General features: G+C 47.1%; 1 protein-coding gene across 5 annotated transcripts in view; it reads right to left on the bottom strand.

Annotated features, from left to right (window-relative positions):
* Positions 1–327: 327 nt before the first annotated feature.
* FANCD2 (FA complementation group D2) overlaps positions 328–21,524 on the bottom strand; it is a 2,923,540-nt gene continuing 2,902,343 nt past the window's right edge. For all 5 annotated transcript variants that reach the window (XM_069644087.1, XM_069644091.1, XM_069644090.1 and 2 more), the window contains one exon: positions 328–1,511. In XM_069644087.1, coding sequence (XP_069500188.1) covers positions 1,425–1,511 — 87 coding nt within the window. In that variant the 3' untranslated portion in view covers positions 328–1,424. The remainder of the gene's footprint in view (positions 1,512–21,524) is intronic.

The raw sequence follows: 21,524 nt of genomic DNA, 5'->3' as shown, positions 1-21,524 counted from the left end.
GAGGAACCTGCCAGAGAAAGGCAATCCACTGAAAGATAGAACTGACGGCGCAACAAATGAGATCACTTTGTTTGCTAAAGAGGCCAAGGAGTGATATTCGGACCGATCTTGGAAACACAGCACAGTGACCTTGTCCAGACTTTGTCTGAGATAGATTTCAAAAGTGAAGAATCTGTGAGAGGAATGCATTTGTTAGAAATATTTTGAAGCTTCTGAAAATTTTTACAATTAAACCACCCTTTCAAATTACAGGTCAAAATATATAAAAGCTGGTGGCACACTTTTTAGATTAGAATGAAGAAAACAAAATACAATTAGTCAACAAAATAATTAGAAAAACAAATGTTTATTAGAGGCCAGAGCAAAGGCCCCAAGTACTATCACATATTGTACAATGAACAGGACTTTGAAATAAATGAGTTCCAACCATAAAAGTGCACAGTGAATATTAACTGGTATTAGGAAAGTATTGCTTTTTGTAAAATTAAGATAATGACGATTGTGTTCTAAATATATTCCCCCCTTAGGGTGAAAGTTCATTAATCATCTCATGAGATTCATTTTTTCACTTTAATGATACACCGAATTTGTCTTGGAAACTGCAGACTCTGGAGAGAAATCAACTGAGAGGACTGCATTTGAATATCATGGAACTGTTTGCTTCTAAAGTATAAAATACAGCATCCATCAATAACATGAAACAGTATAAAAATACAGCTGTTACGCTTTGCTGTCGTTGCACCATATTATACATGTTAAGCTTTGCTGTCATTGTACTACATTGTACATATTAATCATTTGCAATACAAAATAACACATTGAATTGACAATATAAACATTATATGAACATTTTTTGATTGAAAGTCTTTGGGTTACTGCCAGGTGTTGCATACTCAAGGTACACAGTGCTTAATTAACTTTTTTACCAAACAGTAACGGTGCATATAAACCTGAGGGCTCCAACAGGAGGCATTTGATGATTCCATTGTAATACATCAGGGGAGTAAAAGTCAGGGATCCAGCCAACAAGCAAATCCTTGGGCAATCCTCTTATGGTCTCCTTTGATAAAAAATGCATTTTGTGATTATTGGATACAAGATTTTCCATCATTGGATAAAAAAGAAATCAAATCATCCCATCGAGCAGAGCTTGAGAGATGCTTTGCAGCTGTTAGTAAGGGCACAGTTGTTTGTGGCAACGGAGACAAATACCAACCTTGGCTTTTAGAAAGTGATTAATGTTCTGTGATTTACAATCTCTTATATATTCTTTCCTGTGCTACGGTAAAATGGGAGAATCACATGCTCAGGTAAGAGTTCTGCTCACTTTCCTATTGGCCATTTTGTTCTTTTGTAGAGAAGGCAAACCAGTTTACATTTAATCTGTTTCACTTTTTTAAATGAACTCCTGCGGAACGTGAGTACTAGTCGCTCTCAGTTGAATCATCCTCACTTTCATCATTTCCACCATCTGCTGTTTCGTCATTGTTTCCATCATCATCCTCCTCCTCCTAGAAATCAAAACACAAAATCAAAAGAATATTCTTGCAAGACAAACTGGTGGTTAATTGAAAAATAACAATCCATGGATCATCAGTGTAAGGATGCCGCCTAAGTACACTATATAGAAAGCTCTGAGAGACATTGATTTGCATGACAAGAAAAACATTACCTGAATTTGAGGGCTGTTCTGTGGAGAGAGGGCATTGTTAACTTCTGGAGACGTTAAGAGTATGGCCAAATGTACCAAAGTACATATTTTAGTTATGCCCTATCACCCCTTTTTATTCTTAATGTGCACATATTCCTGAATGCCAAAATGAATTACATACAAGTTTGTGTTTACAACAGTGTAATAAATAAAGTTATATTTTAGAATAAGAGTGTATGGTGAGGCAAGAAAGCTTGTTCAGAAGTTATATTTTTAATCAGTAATACAAGTACAAAAGGACACTTTTCAATTTTTTTTCGCCATTAAATATTTCTGATGAATAGCCAATTTTCCTTATTATTACTCATGTACAAATATCTGTCATGAGGTAGAGTAGAAGAGTAAACCCTTTTTCAAAAACTCCAACTGGGTGCTAATCGGCATCACAGTTACTGCTGAGCAAATGTGACCAGCCATTTACTCCAGAAGCTACCCCACTGTACCATTTAGCATGTCCTATGACATCAATACCACATTAATCTTGCTTAAACAAAGCAAACAAATAATTGGAGCAAAATCTGGCAAAAAATAAATGACCCATTTCTATCCTCGGAAAGACGAGAGGAAGAGCAATCCTTAGGAGAAAAGATTGTCCATCGGAAGAACACATTACTGTAATTTTCTTTCGGATGCGTTAGCCCTTCCTCCCACAGATTCCTCATCTTAGATGAACACATGACTTCTGGTAACTTTTTTTTTTATGGATGTACCTCCCAAGGATTCTTCATCTTAGATATATTCTTCCTGCAGCAGCAGGTCTCAGAAACATTTGACAGTAGGGGCGCTGTACGGCTCTGCCGTTGAGTATCCTCAGTGCTCTTCACTAGACATGGTTTAGGTACAAATAGCTTGCACTGTGCCCCGTGTTTTTTCCACATGCTCAGCTATGTTGGGGATCACAAATCAAATGGAACACCTTTCAACATTGAAAGAGACAGCAACAGGAGAGAGCTCTTGGATTGTAGGGTAGACTGGGATGGCGATGAGGAATCAGTGGGAGGAACCTCCATCAGAAGGATTAATTACTTACCAGCAATGTTCTTTCTATGGATTCTTTTCCCACAGATTCCTCATTTTGATAGATATCTATGCAGCATCAGCTGCTCTGGAAATTTGTTCCACAGGGGACGTAGTGCTGCTCAACATCGACTATGACTTCCTCGTATACGGCCATTCCTCAATCGAACACGACGTTGGACGTTGTATAAAAGGGTGCACCATGCTCCTGTACCTCAGTTCACCACCCACCCCCCCGAAGCTCAGCCTGCAAGAGGGAACATACATCAAATGGAAAGGTATAAAGTAACAACAACAAAAGCAACCCACACTTGCTTAAGAGCTGAGGAAGCCGCCACACCTCTGGTAGAATGGGCCCTAAGCCCTGCTGGGACCTCCTTGCCTGCAGACTGATAGCATTCTGAAATGCACAGCACTAATTAGTGCAATACAGTCTGCTTAGTGAATGCTTGCACCAACCTTGAATTGTGAAAAGGCGACAAATAACTGGTCATCCTTCCCGAAGGAGCTCGTCCTGGACAGGTAAAAGCTCAGCGCCTTCTTGGGCAGCAGCCGGTGGAAACTCTCCTCATGCTTAGTTGGATGCAGTGGAGGGTAAAATTCTTGAAGGTCTATGCTCTGGCTCAGATGGAATTCAGACACCACCTTAGGTAAAAACTTGGGGGGCACCTCTTCAGGGAGATCTTTTCTTAAAAAACCTCAGGAAGGGGGCATTTGCTCGCCCAGTCCGGGGCAGTTAAGATCATGGTCGCTCAAAACCTCTTCAACCTCCTGAGAATGAGGTGAATCGGGCGGAAGGTGTAGTGGAGTCCCAAGGTCCAGTCCACCAGAAACGTGTCCCTCAGGGCACTGTTCGGAAGGGAATTGCCTTGAGCAAAACTGCCTGCACTTCCTGTTGGCCTCTGTGTCAAACAGCTCCACTGTTGGGGTATCCCAGAGAGAGAATACCTCATCCAGGACTTCCTGGCACACTTCCCACTTATGTGAGACCGTGCTATGCCTGCTCAGAGCATCCGCCAAACCATTCTCTGTCCTCACCAGATGAACTGCAGAGACCGATAGCTGCAGAGGGGGAGGGAGCGCACGCCACCTTGCTAGTTCAGGTAGTGCATGGCCACTGTGTTGTCCTTCCGAAATCAGGACATGCCTCCCCTCAGGGCTAGACTGATGGCTTGCAACTCCAGCCTGTTAATGTGCAACATGGCTTCTGTCGCTGACCAAAGGCCACTCACCTGCAAATCCTTGCAGTGAGCGCCCCAACCTTTCAGAGATGCATCTGTGACCACTCCGGCCTGAGGCCAAGGAGGCCATAAGGGTTCCCCCGCCATAAGATTGCCAAGGTCGATCCCCCAGCTGAGGTTGTGGAGCACTTGGCTGGAGAACTTGAGAGAATCTGTGAGCGCTCCGAGGTACTGTGACCACTGTAGGAGCCACTGTAAGGATCTCATGCGCAGCCTGGCCTCTGGTACTAGAAAAATACAGGAGGCCATGAGACCTAAGAGGCGGAGGAAGAAATCCGCCAGTAAGGTTGAGTGAGTCTGGAACAAGTGTACCCTCTGTGCTATGCTGTCGACTCTCTCCTCGGAAGGGAAGGTCTTCCCTACCCGAGTGTCTAGGACTGCTCCAATGAACTGGAGCCTTTGGAATGGCGTCACATGGGACCTCTTCAAGTTCAGGAAGAAGCCTAGCTTGTGCAGTAGCAGGCAGGTTTCCTCCAGATGAGACAAGACCTGCCCCGCCGACTTCCCTCGGATTAGCTAGTCGTCCAGATACAGATATACATGGACCCGGGATATCCTGAGGAGAGCCGCGACTACCTCTATGAGCTTGGTGAAGACCCATGAAGTGGAGGTCAACCCAAATGGATGCACATTGAACTGATAGTGCTTTTGCCCTATGAGGAACCTCAGGACCTTTCAGTGCTTTCGATATATGCGTCCTGCAGATCTATTGACACCAGCCAGTCCTGAAGTTGGAGAGCGTGGAGAATTTACCTCAACGTCACCATTCTGAATTTGTCTTTCCTCAGAAACTTATTTAAAGCCCTGAGGTCCAGAATGGGATGAAGCTCTCCTCCTTTCTTGGTGACCAGGAAATACCGGGAATACCAGCCTGGCCCTCTCTGATCGGGGGGTGGGGTGGAAGAGTACCTCTTCCATGGCACCCTTTGACTACAGGGCTTGCAGTTCTTCCTGGAGCTCCTGTCCGGCTGGATTGGAGACCGTAGGGGTCTGTCCGGTGGTTTTCTTAATAAGACCAGACAATAACCCTACCGGACATGCTGCCGGGCCCAGGCATCGGAGGTAATCTCCTGCCACTGGGGCCAATGTTCTGCCAACCGTCCACCAACAGGTACGTGCTGTGGCAGGGGAAATCAAAGCGGCTTAGAAGGCAGCGCTGCAACCGCCGCTGTTTGCTGGCCTCTAGAAGCCCCTTCTGTGATGCGAGAAACGTCTCTGCTTTCCTGCCGTAAGGTACATAGCGCCTATAGCTTCTGCCCCTAGAGGCAAAGCTGAAGGCAGGTTTGGCTGGCTGCGAAGCTAGGCCCTGAGATTTTGCGAGTATTATGGACTCTTTGCACTTTTCCAGAGAGTCATCAGCCTGCTAGCCAAAGAGAAACTTTTCCTCGAAACAGCATGTCCAGAAGCCTATTCTGGACATTCAGGGAGAAGCCAGAGGTTTTCAGAAAGACTCGTCTCCTCAACACTACTGCCGACTCCATCGAACGCCCAACGCAGTCGGCCACGTCCAGACCAGTTTACAGCGACTGCTTGGCTACCTCCTTCCCATCTTCCACCAGATGTGTGAACCCATCCTGCATTTCACCTGTGGGGATGTACTGTGTTGGCTGCTCCACGGCTTTCCATAGACCAAAGGAATATTTGGCAAATCCACAGGTCATGCTGCCAGAAGTAAAGACCTTCTTGGATATTGTGTCCAACGTTTTAACCTCTGTGACCGCAGGCACATTGGAGGTGGATGCCGCAGCTCTGGGGGTGATTGTGGCTGCCTGCACAAGCCCTTCTGGAGAAGGGTGAGAAGTCAGGATACATGGTTCTCTTCTTGCCGGCCTGTACTTCCCTGTAAAGTTGGAGTTGACTGGTGAAATGGAGCAGGGTTGTTGCCACAAGGAGGCTAGGGGGTCTGCTCTAGCCAGATTCAATTGCATGTTAGGCTCGGTTACTGGAACTTCATCCAGAATGTCAGTCAATACATAGCTCTGAACAGGTGCTGAAGAGGACTTCAAACCTAGGGTTGTCTATGACCCTTTCCACCAAGGGCCTAAATTTAGCATGGGTGTGCGTATAAGGTTAACCCTGCTGAAATTCGACATCTGGAGACGTGTCCAGGACGCTGGCATTGTGTAACCCTTGGGCTAATGCCAACAGGTCAGCTTGGTTAAAAATCAACACCTCCCGACCCTGTATGCATGGGATCAATGTCCCCCTGGTCCTTGCCCTGGTCGGCGTTGAAAATTGATGCTATGTATTCGAAGAATCCCGACCTGGAGAGCGGAACGAAAGATCTGTCGCCAATAGTCAGCATGAAGGAGTTTCAATCAACTCTGATGAAACGGCCGTCAGCGCCGGTCGAGGCTTGGGCAATACATGGACGTTGTGGACGTCAGCATCTCGACGCTCTATAGGAGGAGCAGCTGTTGATGGTTTACATACCTTCTTTGGCATCGAGCACAAAGACTTCTCTGGTGCCGATGGATTGGGAAGCGTGGGGTCGGGAGTGTCTGTTCAGGGATGGGGGAGGGGGTAGGGGAACACCTGCACCTGCAGCAGCCTGAGTCTTAAACATTTCAAGCATTTCTTTTTTAAACTTTCCCACTCTTCTCGAGTGGTCGGCCCAGACGAGGTCTTACCTTTTTCAGACAAACAGCTGGACTTGTGTCGATGGCGTTGCTGCTTCTTATGCAACGAACACGAGGAAGAGTGGCTCCGCCAGTGTGACCGCTTTTTGGCTCAGATCCCTGTAAAGTTCTTCAACGATACCAGAACCCCTGAAAGTTGTCTTCTCCGGGTTTCGAGGATCTGTCAGGTTAAAAAATAATTTGAAAAAGTATTTTCTGTTGCAGGTAATCTTCGGGTGATGGCTGCTCACCCCTGGGGTCGCACTCGTTCGGGCTACGACCCTTCAGGCATTCACAAATCTTCGGGTGATGGCCGTTCACCACTGAGATCACTCTTGTTCGGGGTCAGACCTTTCTGGCAATCAATGTTGCTTGTTGCCTTCCAAGGTTAGCTTCCTTTCATTAGGTTTACTTTATCTTTTAACACCAATTCATCTGTGATATTCATGAATCTTCATGTCTTTTCAAACAGTTTACGGTGGACATCCCTCTGCCAGGTGCACTCTTGCCAGCACAATGTTTTCGGGACTATAGACCCCGCCCCCTTTTTGTCGACTTCCCTCATTCGGGTTCACTCCCGCCAATCTTGTGAGTTACACAGTTTCTGCTTCAACTTTTACGGTGCAGGATTCCCTTCCCTTAATTTCACAATCATCTGTCGGTCAAAGACTTAACTCTACAGAGGATTTTACAAGACCCCTGTATGACCACTTTGATCCCCTTCTTGCCTTTCCAAAGTCCTTCTGGTTCAGGTAGTTTCTACCTTCGCGTAATCGCCCAGTGCTTCTTGAGTGAACACCCACTTCGCTCAAAGTTCAATTAGCCACTTGCTACTTTTTGTTCAACAAAGTTCTGTTTCTTATCGGTTCTCCCCTCGACACAACGGCTGTGATGAACCGCTCGGCTTTACTTTTCTCTGGAGTCAAGGTCGGTACCTCTGAGAAAAGTCTCTCTCCCCGGCTTGCTTATTAGCAGAGGAGGGTCTTGCATACCGTTGACATCTGCTAGAACATACGTTGGCTATTGTTTGCGGTCTTATGCTTCCTTCTGCAGAGGATTCACAGGCCTGCATTGGAAAAGGCAAGGTTGCTTCTCTCCCAGCAGTCACCCTCTCGCTTAGCGCCGTCTTTCTCCTCTTGAACTGCCGTGCCAGAAAGCCCTCTCGTCATGCGGCCTGCCTTGTTCGTATTGTGCTCTCCTGCTCCACCTTTTATCCTTGTGGGGAAAGGAAAGGGCCGTCAGGCGTGTGTGGTTTTGGTCAATTGCCTGACTTTGCCTGACCCTTGGGTTGGGACATGTCACGTGAACAGGTTTAGCATTAATGTGTTGACTGTCATATTGTAAGGAAGTGTAGTGTTCATGCCGGAAAGGGGAAAGGTTTGATAGGGAATGACATCCTTTGTATCAGGTGGTTTGTGAGACAAATGGGAATGACCGGGACTGTTATCGTGAAACGAACAGGGTGGGTTTTGGGAACGGTAGTGTTTAGTCCAAGTAGACTGGGTGTTCAGAAAAGAATAACCAGAGGGACTGGAAAAGGAATGATCAAGAGCATTCGGGTAGGCAACAGAAAACCAAGGATTCTGGGAAATGTGGTTTTTGAAGGCAACAGGGTTTGGGCTCCTTGTTGGTTTATTAGAGGTGTAGGAGTGGTTGGATTTTATTATGGGATATTCTTTAATTCGAAGGTAGGTAGATGTGGAATAGCCAAAGAAAATCTCAGGGGCTTCGTTCTCCTCTCCTTCCCCGGTGTGGTACTGTGTCTGACCTGGGGCATTCTCACCGAGCATAACCCTGGGTTCCCCTACCCAGGTGATCCTCCATCGCTCGTCCACCCCCAGCGTTGGTATCTGAATGAAACAGCCCTTCCCTGGCCACCTGAATAAGGGATTCCCGAGGTCTACTTGGGAGAATACCCTCCGGTTTCTCACAGGGGCAACTCCCAGCCTTTCAGTGCACATAATGAATTCACTACAGTTTCAGACAGGGCTGCCTTAGGCAGATCACAGGCATAGTGACACACAACCAAAACCAGACAGCACAACACAGAATGTGAATTGACTCCCGTTTCCATTTATTCTGGTCCCACCCATAGGGTGTAACCAAAACAAGCAGCCCCTGAAAAGGCTCCTACCAGCCTAGCAGGGGCAGCCCCAGAGCCATATATGGTCCTTCCACCCAACATCCAATCAGGGAAAGGGAGACAGAACAGGGCTTTGCAGGAGTTTGAGAAACAGGAAGGGAAAGGCAGAAAGCCATGCGGCTTACAGTGACTACCTTGCCTTTGTTCAGGAACCCATTGATTCCCATAGCAGGGCCTGGGTATTCAAAATGTGGGAGACCCAGAACCACTGCAAAGTCAGCATGTATCTGCCCCCAGCCCATACCATGCTCTGTGGGCAACACAGAGGTGCCCAAACACACACACTAGGGGTACCTCTACCAATGGGTGCCATAGGGGTATGTACTCATCCGACTCTTGGATGAGAATTGTAACAAACAGTAGCCCTCTCAATGGTTGTCAAACCTTTACTGAATTAAAAACTCAATTTTATTATGCTATTAATAAATCCAATATTACCACACTACACTTCGATATAGAAAATGTTTTAAAAAAACATGCATCAAATTTACACATCAATTAGTACAAAAATGATACACAATTATGTGCTTTACACATTGATTTTCAAGTCCCTGTGACCTGATAACTCAGAGTCCCTTGGTCATCTAAACTCAATGGTCAAGCTATGTTTGTCTTAGACCAATATGTATACATTTCTGTTCTCTATGGCTTGACTCTGCCGGACATTCATCAGGGGCAGAAAATGTGTTTATCATGGAGTGGCTTGAGATGGATTCCACTGTTCTATCTGCCTTATCTCCCTGAGTATCCCTACAGGGATAAAGACACGATTAAAAAATACTTAAATGGTCTTATGACTAGACCTAGCACAACAAACCCTTAGCCACAAGGGTAGCAGGCTAGAAATACAATAATCTACCTAAGTGGTGAAGCTGAGTCTTAATGCTTAAGACCACAATGCAACCGCTAGTGTTGCTCTAGCTATTTCTCCTGTACAGATGGGTATCAGCGTATCCTCATTCTCCTCGCCTATAAGGCAAAAACACTGTCACTTACAAAGTTGTTTAAATGATTATAGTTTAAACAGCCTTCCAAATATCTAAATGTCTAATGGTATCGCTCCCCCATCTTACCTCATACACTGGTGGGGGGTTCTTGTATTCTATTGGAAAAGACGAACAAATGGGGCATGATGTATTCCCACTGAACTTAACCACTCTAAATCATACTTAACAAAGTTTTAAAATAACTCTTACTTGGTGAAGTATATGGACTTTCCCCCAAATCATGGTATCAGGATCCAGATAGAATGGATGCTTCTTGTTTGAAACTCCCAAAGCATTACCAGCATCACAAATAAGAATGAAGGGGCTCAAAAGGAGCGCCCATTAAAAATGCTAACACTCAATTTCAATCCCAGGCTGGAACAAAAAACTGGCACGTGGAAACATATTACAAAGACCCCTCAGGAAGTGAATACCTGTGGAGATTGTGAAAAAGGAGCCCTGCTCCGGGGTCTTCCTGAACACCGAAATGGCTGCAAGATACCCCTTCACTGTATCAATCTGTAGGACTCTCCGCGCCAAAGACAGAGCAAGTAAAAGGGTCCAGATCCTTTATTTATTTTATTTGAATTTTTAAAGCGCTCACACAGCCCTGGAGCATCGAGGCGCTGTTACAGAATTTTTTGTTGTTGTCTTAGTTGCATATTTATAACGCGCTTAAATACCTAGAGGTTTCTAAGCGCGGACCCGGGGTCGAACCTGTGTTGCTTTGTGTCGTCTTGCTTCCAAGGCGAGCACGTTGCCACTGAGCTATCCTCCTTCTCCCTGCACCTAGATGACAATGTATGCCACCTGCAGGCATACATGGATTTGATGACGGGTCTCCTAGCAGAGAGGAGCACATGCAGAACTTCCTCTGACAAATCCCACTCCTAATACCTTAGCCTTTCAGCAGCCAGGCTTGAAGGTTCAGGCTGCTGCTTTTTCGGGTGCATATCCCTCACCTCTGAGTGGGAGGCTAGGTCCGCCCTCTACGGCAGACTTCTGGGAGAACAGATGGACATGTCCAGCAACTCCAGGTACAATGCTCCCTGGGTCCAGTCGTGAACGATCAAGATCAACAAGATCATCGTGGACACAAACAGGCACAGTCTCCTGAGATACAGCGGTATGACAGGGATCGGCTGGAAGCCATAGAGCAGGTTGAAACCCCACTCAACAGCTAGAGCTCCCAGAAGAAATCCCTGACGCAGAACACTTGCCCTTCCTGATCACACTGGATGTGAAGGGATCCACTTGACGAGTACCCCTAACGGGAGAAAACATTCTCCTGAACCTCTTGGCAGAGCTTCCACTCATGGGAGGTCGAAGACTGTCTGCTCGGTACATCTGTCAGCACGTTGTCCTCGTCGGCCAGAGCGGCTGCTGCCAGAGACACGCTGTTCTCCAGAACCCAGAACCACAATCACATTGCTTCTCTGCACAGAGACGAGGATCCCACACCACTCCACTTGATGAGGTAATGCATGGCTATAGTGTTTTCTGACAAGACCGACAGTTTCTTGCCCATCACAGAGGGGAGAAAAGTGCCCAGTACCATCTTGATTACTGTCAGCTCCAGCAGAATGATGTGCTCCCAGCACTCTGATGGGGACCACTGTCAGATCACTGTAAGATCTGGCATACATCAGTCACCTGTGGCCAAGGTTGATGAAACAACAGCCCTTTCGGAGTTTGTCCTCAAGGATCACCATTGCAGGTCTTCTGACACACTCTCTGAGACGACTGTAACAATCAATGTTCGTCCCAGAAATTGTGATCACTGTGAACTCAGAAGCCAATGCAGGGACGTAATGCTCAATCGGGCCTCCACCATTACAAGGATGCAAGAGGTCATAAGCAGCACAGAAAAGCCAAGCGTGGGACTCTTGCTCATGGTTGTAAAATGTGGACCGTCTTGAATATGTTTGCCACTCTGTCCTTGGGCACGAAACCCCGGAGTGTCAAGAATGCTCCGATAAATTGGAAGGACTGGGACAGCAAAGCTTGAGACTTCTTGAAGTTCAGGTAGAAGACAAAGCTGTGCAACACGCTGCACATCAGGTACAGGTGTGCTGACACTAGCACTGGGGAGCGTGCTTGGACGAGCCAGTCATCCAGGTAGGGAAAAACATGAATTCCCTCCCTTCTGAGATGAGCCGCCACAAGTGTTAGTGGCATGATGCAGACCCTGGGGGAAAACGAAAGACGGCAGGACTCTGAACTGGCAGAGACCGTTCCCCACTTTGGATCTAGGTATTTCCTTTGTCTATTGTAGATTGACACATGGAAGTAGGAATCCCGGTGTTAGGCAGAAACCTGTGCAGTTCCCTTAGGGAACACTGCAAAAGGTTTAAGACTACAGGTATAGCAGTAAACCCCCTTGGTAGCAGTCCGCACCACCCAGGTTTACCTGGTAGCTGTGGCTGAGCAGTCAGACTTCCCTCAAGAAGAGTTAGGCAGTATGTAAAGTATACACAATAGGTACTCAAATACAATAGCACAAGCAAACACTGACCAGAGCTTGGTTTCAAAAAAAGTATATAGTTATTTATTTATTAAACACTCCTAAGTTGAAATCACTCTAGCAAAATATAGTAAAAACACTTCAAACACAGTTATAATGAAAGCAGTTTCAACCCTTACTCCTATCTAGACAACTCTAGGTTAACACCACATAATTCGAACAGAGGTGAGTGCTTAACGTTAGATGACACTCTAGTAGATTCAAGAAAGGGATAAAAAGAAACAGAAATAGGTTAGACACACCACTCTAAGGTCCAGAACACTTGCAATAGGCTCAAAGAAGTACAAAGTCACAGGTGAGCAAAAGTCACTAGGCAGGGCCCACTCTTAGAGTAGCCGGAGCGAAAATGTGCCCAAGATCACACTGTTATTAGGGATTCAAAGTCTTGCAACGAGTTAGAAAGAGTTTAGAGTGGCTTAGAAAGTTTAGCCAGGGTGTCCCAGGCACTCCCAGGTTCTGAAAGCCGGGGGCTAAATCTACCCCGTACAGTCGGTGGCAAGGGAAGCCAGGCGGAACACGGTACCTTAAGCGGAAAGAATCCTCCAGCGGTGGCAGTTGTTCCAGGCAGTGGCAGCAAGGCTCGACGTCGGTCAGGGGAGAAGAAGTTCTCGCTGAAGAGCAGAAGAAGAAGGTCGTTGCACTGCCCGGGAAGAAACCAGCCGCGGAGTCCTCCGGTTAAAGGGTTGTACCGACTTTCGCGGTTAGGGGTAAAAGTGTGGTATTCCGGTTGCCGGGGTGCTTGGCACGGGCAAGGCGGCCACGAGATACCTCGAGGAGCGAAAAGAAGGTGAAAACTGGTTGTCCCCACCAGTCAAGGGAAGGAGCCACTCCGTTAAGAGTTCTCCTCGGTCGTCGGGAAAAGTGGTGAGACGGTTCAGCAGGGCTCCACCGGGTGGTGTCGTCGAAGCAGGTCGGCTCAGCTCTTCCCTCGTCGGATTCTTGGTCCTGTGGCGACTTCTGAAGTTCCAGTCCCCAAAGCCCTGCTTTTATGCAGCAAACCCCCATTCACCCAGCCTAGCTGTCACTCAAACATGCTAAGTGGTGAGCCGGCCGGCTCACCACTTGGGCCAATCAGGACGGAGTGCGACTTGAGTTACCAAGGTAACTCAGTCCAGGGTGCCTAAATCCCCCTCCACCCCTCCTAAGTACCCCAGACAGAGTGGCACCACTTTGGAGGGCTTCTGTGGAGAAGCCCGCCAAAAGTGGAACAAAGGGCTCCACTTTGGGTCAGAGTTACAGAGGCGAACGCCAACGCCATTTTAAAATCAAGTTTTGGCAAAAAGTCCCAACCGGAGTTATAATAATAAATATATAAACCGGCGGTATGTTTAAGGCTACCGTGAATAAATAATTAAATGTGTTAGCCTAAAACAATGGGAAATCCCATAGGGAAATATTCGCGGTCGAATATAAAAAGTAGTTTCCACTGCCACCAGCCAAAACTCGATCAGGGGGGACGGAGACGTGCCCCCTCAACTAACAGACCCTGGGGCACTCGAATTGCCCCAGCCAGTACGTCCACAATATGATGGTTTGTACTGGTTCTGTTCAGGATTCAAGACTAGCAAAGTCTTTGGTGACTTTACATGCCCTAGGAGACAGTAGTCAGCCCCAGGGTATGGAGTCTATGTTGGGGAGTCCCTAGGACACCCCTGGGTCACGGCACAGAGGGTGCTGTGTAACCCACATCACAAAAATACATGAGGCCCTATGGAGTAAAAGACCCCATAGCCCATTCAACACAAGGTTTAACCAAGAAAACACACTTCAACAGGTCCAAGAGTGAGGGTAAAAGAGTCTCACTCTTGGCAGGAGAAAAAAAGAAACCCCAGAAATCCAGCAAAGCTGCTGGGGGACTCACTAGGTAGGGAAATTCAGCCCAAACAGAGAATTCTCCCTAACACTCGCCCCCCCAGACCAAGGGACAGGAGGATTTAATCCACTCCTGGATGAACCTCATACCTCTAGTCGATGATATACATCCTAGAGAGTCCATCAGCATTTTGATGGTGACACCCTGACCTGTGCTCAATGGTGAAATCAAACCCTTGCAGGCAGATTGACCATCTCAATAGTTTTGGATTTTCCCCTTTCATTTGCATTAACCATCTCAAGGGTTGGTGGTCAGTCTGAATAACAAAAGTAGAACCATACAAGTATGGCCTAAACTTCTTCAGTGCCCACACAATAGCAAAGCATTCTCTTTCGATAGTTGCCCACCTTGTCTCAGGATCCTTCAGTTTTCTACTGATGAAGCAAATGGGGTGCTCCCTACCCTTCTCATCCAGTTGGCTTAGAACTGCACCTATACCTACATTGGAAGCATCAGTTTGTACAATGAAAGGTTGGTGGTAGTCAGGAGCTCTCAAGACTGGAGCTTGGCAAAGAGCTCTCTCCAGTTTTTCAAAGGCCTGATTGCACTCCTCATTCCATTTTACCTTTTTAGGGAATTTGGGAGAGGAGATTACATTCAGTGGAGAAGCTATGGTCCCATAGTTCTCAATGAAATTCCTGTAATATCCAGTGAGGCCTAGAAAAGCTCTCACTTGGGTTTGAGTAGTTGGTGTTGTCCAATTTTGCACAGCTTCAATCTTGCTGGGCAAAGGCCTTATTTCTCCACCTCCTACCTCATGTCCAAGGTAGACCACTTTACTTTGACCAATCTGGCACTTACTGGCTTTGATTGTCAAATGGGCCTGTTCCAGAGCCTGCAACACATGTCCTAGGTGGTTCACATGTTCTTCCCAGGAGTGGCTGAAGACTGCAATGTCATCCAAGTATGCCATGCAGAAATCTTCCATCCCAGCCAGAACTTGGTTCACCATCCTTTGGAATGTGGCAGGTGCATTTTTTAGTCCAAAAGGCATGACCTTAAACTGGTACAAGCCAACTGGGGTTGAAAATGCAGTTTTCTCCTTGGCATGGTCTGTCAGGGCTATTTGCCAATAGCCTGACGTCAGGTCAAATGTGCTGAGGTACTTGGCTGCACCAAGTTTATCCACCAACTCATCTGTCCTGGGCAAAGGGTGGGCATCAGTCTTGGTGACTCCATTTAGAGCTCTATAGTCCACACAGAATCTCAAGTCTTTGGATCCTGCCTTTGGTACTAACACAACTGGGCTAGACCATGGACTGGTAGAGGGCTCTATTACCCCGAGATCAAGCATCTTCTTGACCTCCCCTTTGATGTGGGTTCTGATATGTTCGGACATTCTGTACCCTCTGCTTTTGACTGGCAGACAGTCACCAGTGAGTATCTCATGCTGGCCCCAAGGGGTCAAGCCTGGTGACAGTGAGAACAGGGAGGCAAACTGATTTAACATAGATTTGCACTCCTCTTGTTGCTCAGGTGTCAGGTCTGAAGAGAGATTGACTCCAACTTTCTCATCTAAAGGCACACCTCTGAGGAGATCAGGGAGAGATTCACTCTCTTCTTCCTCTGCAGCTGAAGCTAGAAGCAAGGCTCCTACATCAGGCCTGGAGATGTATGCTTTTAGTCGGTTGGTGTGGAAGACTCTAGGAGCTTCCCTGGGTCTGCCCAGATCCACCAGATAGTTGACCTCTCCAAGTTTTCCCACAATCTTGAAGGGTCCCATCCATTTGTCTTGCAAGGCCCTCTGCCTTGTTGGGAGCATAACTAGAACTAGCTGGTCTTGAGTAAACTCAACCATGTTAGCCTTCTGGTCATGCCAATGTTTGACCAGAGCTTGACCAGCTTTCAAGTTGTCACTTGCTTCTGCCATCATGTGTGACATTCTCCTCCGGAGACCTATCACATAGTCAGTCACTCTGACTGGCTTGAGGGGAGGAGCACCTTCCAATCCCTCCTTAATCAGGGCCAATGGACCTCTGACTGGATGGCCATAGAGAAGCTCAAAGGGAGAATAGCCTACTCCCTCCTGAGGGACTTCTCTATAAGCAAAGAGAAGGCATGGCAGTAGAAGGTCCCACTTTTTCTTAAGGGGTTCCTCTAAAGCACCTATCATGCTCTTCTTGGTTCTGTTAAACCTTTCAACCAACCCGTTTGTCTGTGGGTGGTATGCTGTTGAGAACTTGTAAGTAACTCCACAGGTTTTCCACATGGCTTTCATGTAGTGGGACATAAAGTTTGATCCCCTGTCAGAGATTACTTCCTTAGGAAACCCAACCCTGGTGAAAATACCAAGGAGGGCCTTAGCCACAGCCTGAGCTGTAACAGTCCTCATAGGAATTGCCTCAGGGTACCTAGTAGCATGGTCTACTACAACAAGTATAAACCTGTTGCCTGAGGAGGTTGGAGGATCAAGGGGACCAACAATGTCAATCCCAACCCTCTCAAATGGGACTCCCACAACTGGGAGAGGCACTAAAGGTGCCACATTCTTGGAACCAACCTTACCAGAAGTCTGGCAGGTATGGCAGCTCTTACAATATCTATCTACTTCAGCCCCCATCTTTGGCCAATAAAAGTAGAGTGAGAGCCTTTCCTTGGTCTTCTTGAAACTCAAGTGACCAGCCAAAGGTATCTCATGGGCTAGTTGTAAGAACTGTTGTCTGTTCTCTTGTGGGACTACAAGGCGTTTGTAGTCTCCAGGTTCAGACTCAGTCGGTTCACTGTAGAAGAGGCCATCTTCCCAGTGTAACCTATACTTCCCAGGCTCTTGCCCATCAGCTTGAGAAGCTGCCTGGTGGCGGAGACCTTCCAGAGTTGGACATTCTCTTTGCCCCTTACGAAAAGCTGCCCTGCTAGGCCCACCTTCTGCCAGTAAAGACTGCAGCTCAGGATGGTCCTCAGGGTCCAAATCTCCAATAAGGTTGGGGCCTCCTTCTAGCTCTTCCTCGGAGTCTAGCTCAACCACACAGGGTTGTACCTCCCTCTCAGCCTCAGCTGGAGGTGGAGTTACAGGTGTAACTTTGGACAACCTAGGGGGAGTCCTTGTTGGAAGCACTGGAGTGCTTGCTGCTGGCTTTTTCCTAGGAGTCTTGGGTTGCCCCTTTGCTCCTGATCTGGTTGATACTGCAGTAAGTTGCTCCAGTGGGAGAGGAGTGATTTCTGTCATCATCTCCTGAGATAACCCTCTCAGGGTTTTCTCTCTTGCAGGTTTTGTGAGCTCCTGTAACCTTTTGCTAGGGGGTCTGGGGGTATGTGACACAACTCCAAGAGCTTTGAGGTCATTACCCAACAGAACCCTACCTGGCACTTCACATTGTACACTGACAGGTATTTTTACAGCCATAACATTACATTGGATGAGAACTGGTAACTGGGGACACATCTGCACAGGCCCACCAGCTAACTTGGTGAGGCATTTGGGTGCCTTAGCAACATCCTCTGCCTTGAAAAATGATTCATCCACCACAGTTATGCTGGCTCCAGTGTCCCTAATGGCAGGAGTCTCCTGACCATTCACCTGGACACTGTCCTTATAATACTCTTTAGTATTATCTGGGATAGAGTTATAGACATCTAAATTCTGTTGTTCCCACAACCCCAGAGAGACTAAAGAAACACTAACTGAGACTCCAGTGGGTTCATCAGCTAGTAATAGAAAGTTTCCACTTGCCATATGTACTTCCTCCTCTGGAGCGAAGGCTAAGGAGGCAAGCTGGACCCCTGAAGGTTTACCCTTACATCTGGGATCTCCTTTCACATGGTCAGTAGCCTTACAAACAAAGCATGAGCCAAAGGCTCGCTGGAATGGAGGCTTGTTCTGACCTCCTTCTGGTCTGGGACCAGGAGGTACACTAGCCTGATTTGGTTTCCCTTGTGGCTTACCCTTATAGTTTTGTTTGGGGCCCTCTTTGGAATTTGTAGTATTAGAATTCTCTTTGGAGTCCTTTTTGGGCTGTTTCTCCCCATCCTTCTTCTGAGTGACCCCAGAATCCTTGTGAGTGGCCCTGTTGGCAACCCACAAGTCAGCAGCCTTAGCTAGTTTCTGGGAATCTAATTCCCTGGAATCAGCCAAGTGTTGTCTGAGCTCAGGAGAGCAGGCATCATAAATAGTCTCCAACATAAACAAATTCTTCATACCTTCATAAGTGTTCACCTTGTAACCCTTAATCCATCCCTCTAAGTTTTTCAAACATTCACTCACCCAGGTAGCCCAAGGGGTACCATCATGCTTTTTGAGGCTCCTAAACCTCTTAAGATACTGGGAAGGGGTCTTCCCAAACCTAGCTATCAAAGCTAGTTTCACACATTCATAGTCCTTCCTATCCTCCTCCCCCATCTCCATCACCACATCAGTTGCAACAGGGGGAAGCCTAGAGAACAACCAGGTGAGTAAGTCATTTCCTGTGATGTTCTGGAGCCCATGATTATATTCAAACAGAGACAAGCAATCCAACACATCCAACTTAGGCTCATACATACCAATCAATTCTTTAGGCATCCGGGGTCTTTTAGGACTGGAACTTCTAGAGGAGCCAGAGAGAGAAACATTCTCAACAGATAATTTCTTCATTTCTAAGTCATACTTGAGCTCCATTTCCCTTAGCCTTAGTTCTTTGTCAGTTTGAGCATTACGTTTCTTATACTCCAATTCTAGTTTCATTTTCTCTAGTTCAAAGTACTGAGGACTAAATGTGGGACCTGGTAAAGGTCCAGTAGGTACAGCAGGTAGAGCAGGCAGAGGCCTAGGGGGGACAGTCACAACAGCCTCACCCTCCTCTTCTGACTCTTCCTCAGAATCATCAACATTTTGCTCCATGTTAACTTCAATACTGTCATCTACAGTTGCTGGAGTGATAGGTTCCTCTGAACCATCACCCAGACTTTGGTTAGCTAACAATCTTTCAATCAGCTCCATTTTCTTGCCCTTAGTCAGGAGATCCTTATGTTTACAGAGCACTCTTAATCAGCAGTTTTGGCTGCAAGGGACTCTTGACTATAGCTTTCTATAACTGACATGTTAGAGGTTTACTTTTATAGTGCTAAGCTTTGTGGTTAGTTGCACTAAGGTATTCAAAGCACAATAAAATGTATACTCAATACAAATCCCACCGCTGTACACCAGTGTTAGGCAGAAACCTGTGCAGTTCCCTTAGGGAACACTGCAAAAGGTTTAAGACTACAGGTATAGCAGTAAACCCCCTTGGTAGCAGTCCGCACCACCCAGGTTTACCTGGTAGCTGTGGCTGAGCAGTCAGACTTCCCTCAAGAAGAGTTAGGCAGTATGTAAAGTATACACAATAGGTACTCAAATACAATAGCACAAGCAAACACTGACCAGAGCTTGGTTTCAAAAAAAGTATATAGTTATTTATTTATTAAACACTCCTAAGTTGAAATCACTCTAGCAAAATATAGTAAAAACACTTCAAACACAGTTATAATGAAAGCAGTTTCAACCCTTACTCCTATCTAGACAACTCTAGGTTAACACCACATAATTCGAACAGAGGTGAGTGCTTAACGTTAGATGACACTAGTAGATTCAAGAAAGGGATAAAAAGAAACAGAAATAGGTTAGACACACCACTCTAAGGTCCAGAACACTTGCAATAGGCTCAAAGAAGTACAAAGTCACAGGTGAGCAAAAGTCACTAGGCAGGGCCCACTCTTAGAGTAGCCGGAGCGAAAATGTGCCCAAGATCACACTGTTATTAGGGATTCAAAGTCTTGCAACGAGTTAGAAAGAGTTTAGAGTGGCTTAGAAAGTTTAGCCAGGGTGTCCCAGGCACTCCCAGGTTCGAAAGCCGGGGGCTAAATCTACCCCGTACAGTCGGTGGCAAGGGAAGCCAGGCGGAACACGGTACCTTAAGCGGAAAGGATCCTCCAGCGGTGGCAGTTGTTCCAGGCAGTGGCAGCAAGGCTCGACGTCGGTCAGGGGAGAAGAAGTTCTCGCTGAAGAGCAGAAGAAGAAGGTCGTTGCACTGCCCGGGAAGAAACCAGCCGCGGAGTCCTCCGGTTAAAGGGTTGTACCGACTTTCGCGGTTAGGGGTAAAAGTGTGGTATTCCGGTTGCCGGGGTGCTTGGCACGGGCAAGGCGGCCACGAGATACCTCGAGGAGCGAAAAGAAGGTGAAAACTGGTTGTCCCCACCAGTCAAGGGAAGGAGCCACTCCGTTAAGAGTTCTCCTCGGTCGTCGGGAAAAGTGGTGAGACGGTTCAGCAGGGCTCCACCGGGTGGTGTCGTCGAAGCAGGTCGGCTCAGCTCTTCCCTCGTCGGATTCTTGGTCCTGTGGCGACTTCTGAAGTTCCAGTCCCCAAAGCCCTGCTTTTATGCAGCAAACCCCCATTCACCCAGCCTAGCTGTCACTCAAACATGCTAAGTGGTGAGCCGGCCGGCTCACCACTTGGGCCAATCAGGACGGAGTGCGACTTGAGTTACCAAGGTAACTCAGTCCAGGGTGCCTAAATCCCCCTCCACCCCTCCTAAGTACCCCAGACAGAGTGGCACCACTTTGGAGGGCTTCTGTGGAGAAGCCCGCCAAAAGTGGAACAAAGGGCTCCACTTTGGGTCAGAGTTACAGAGGCGAACGCCAACGCCATTTTAAAATCAAGTTTTGGCAAAAAGTCCCAACCGGAGTTATAATAATAAATATATAAACCGGCGGTATGTTTAAGGCTACCGTAAATAAATAATTAAATGTGTTAGCCTAAAACAATGGGAAATCCCATAGGGAAATATTCGCGGTCGAATATAAAAAGTAGTTTCCACTGCCACCAGCCAAAACTCGATCAGGGGGGACGGAGACGTGCCCCCTCGACTAACAGACCCTGGGGCACTCGAATTGCCCCAGCCAGTACGTCCACAATATGATGGTTTGTACTGGTTCTGTTCAGGATTCAAGACTAGCAAAGTCTTTGGTGACTTTACATGCCCTAGGAGACAGTAGTCAGTCCCAGGGTATGGAGTCTATGTTGGGGAGTCCCTAGGACACCCCTGGGTCACGGCACAGAGGGTGCTGTGTAACCCACATCACAAAAATACATGAGGCCCTATGGAGTAAAAGACCCCATAGCCCATTCAACACAAGGTTAAACCAAGAAAACACACTTCAACAGGTCCAAGAGTGAGGGTAAAAGAGTCTCACTCTTGGCAGGAGAAAAAAAGAAACCCCAGAAATCCAGCAAAGCTGCTGGGGGACTCACTAGGTAGGGAAATTCAGCCCAAACAGAGAATTCTCCCTAACACCCGGAGATTCAGTCAGACTTGCCAGTCCTTCATGTCCAGGGCCTCGAAGTTCTGGGCCCGAGTGACCATCTTGAACTGTCCTTTTGCAAGGACAAGTTCAGAAGCCGCAGATTCAGGATGGGGCTCAGACCGCGTCTTTTTTTCGGCACCAGAAAATAGGTTAAAT

This window comes from Ambystoma mexicanum, chromosome 2p, assembly GCF_040938575.1.
Source record: "Ambystoma mexicanum isolate Mex_15411 chromosome 2p, UKY_AmexF1_1, whole genome shotgun sequence".
In the NCBI taxonomy this organism is placed as follows: domain Eukaryota; kingdom Metazoa; phylum Chordata; class Amphibia; order Caudata; family Ambystomatidae; genus Ambystoma; species Ambystoma mexicanum.
The sequence above is the reverse complement of the archived record's forward strand: the minus strand, read 5'-3'. Positions and strand labels throughout refer to the sequence as shown.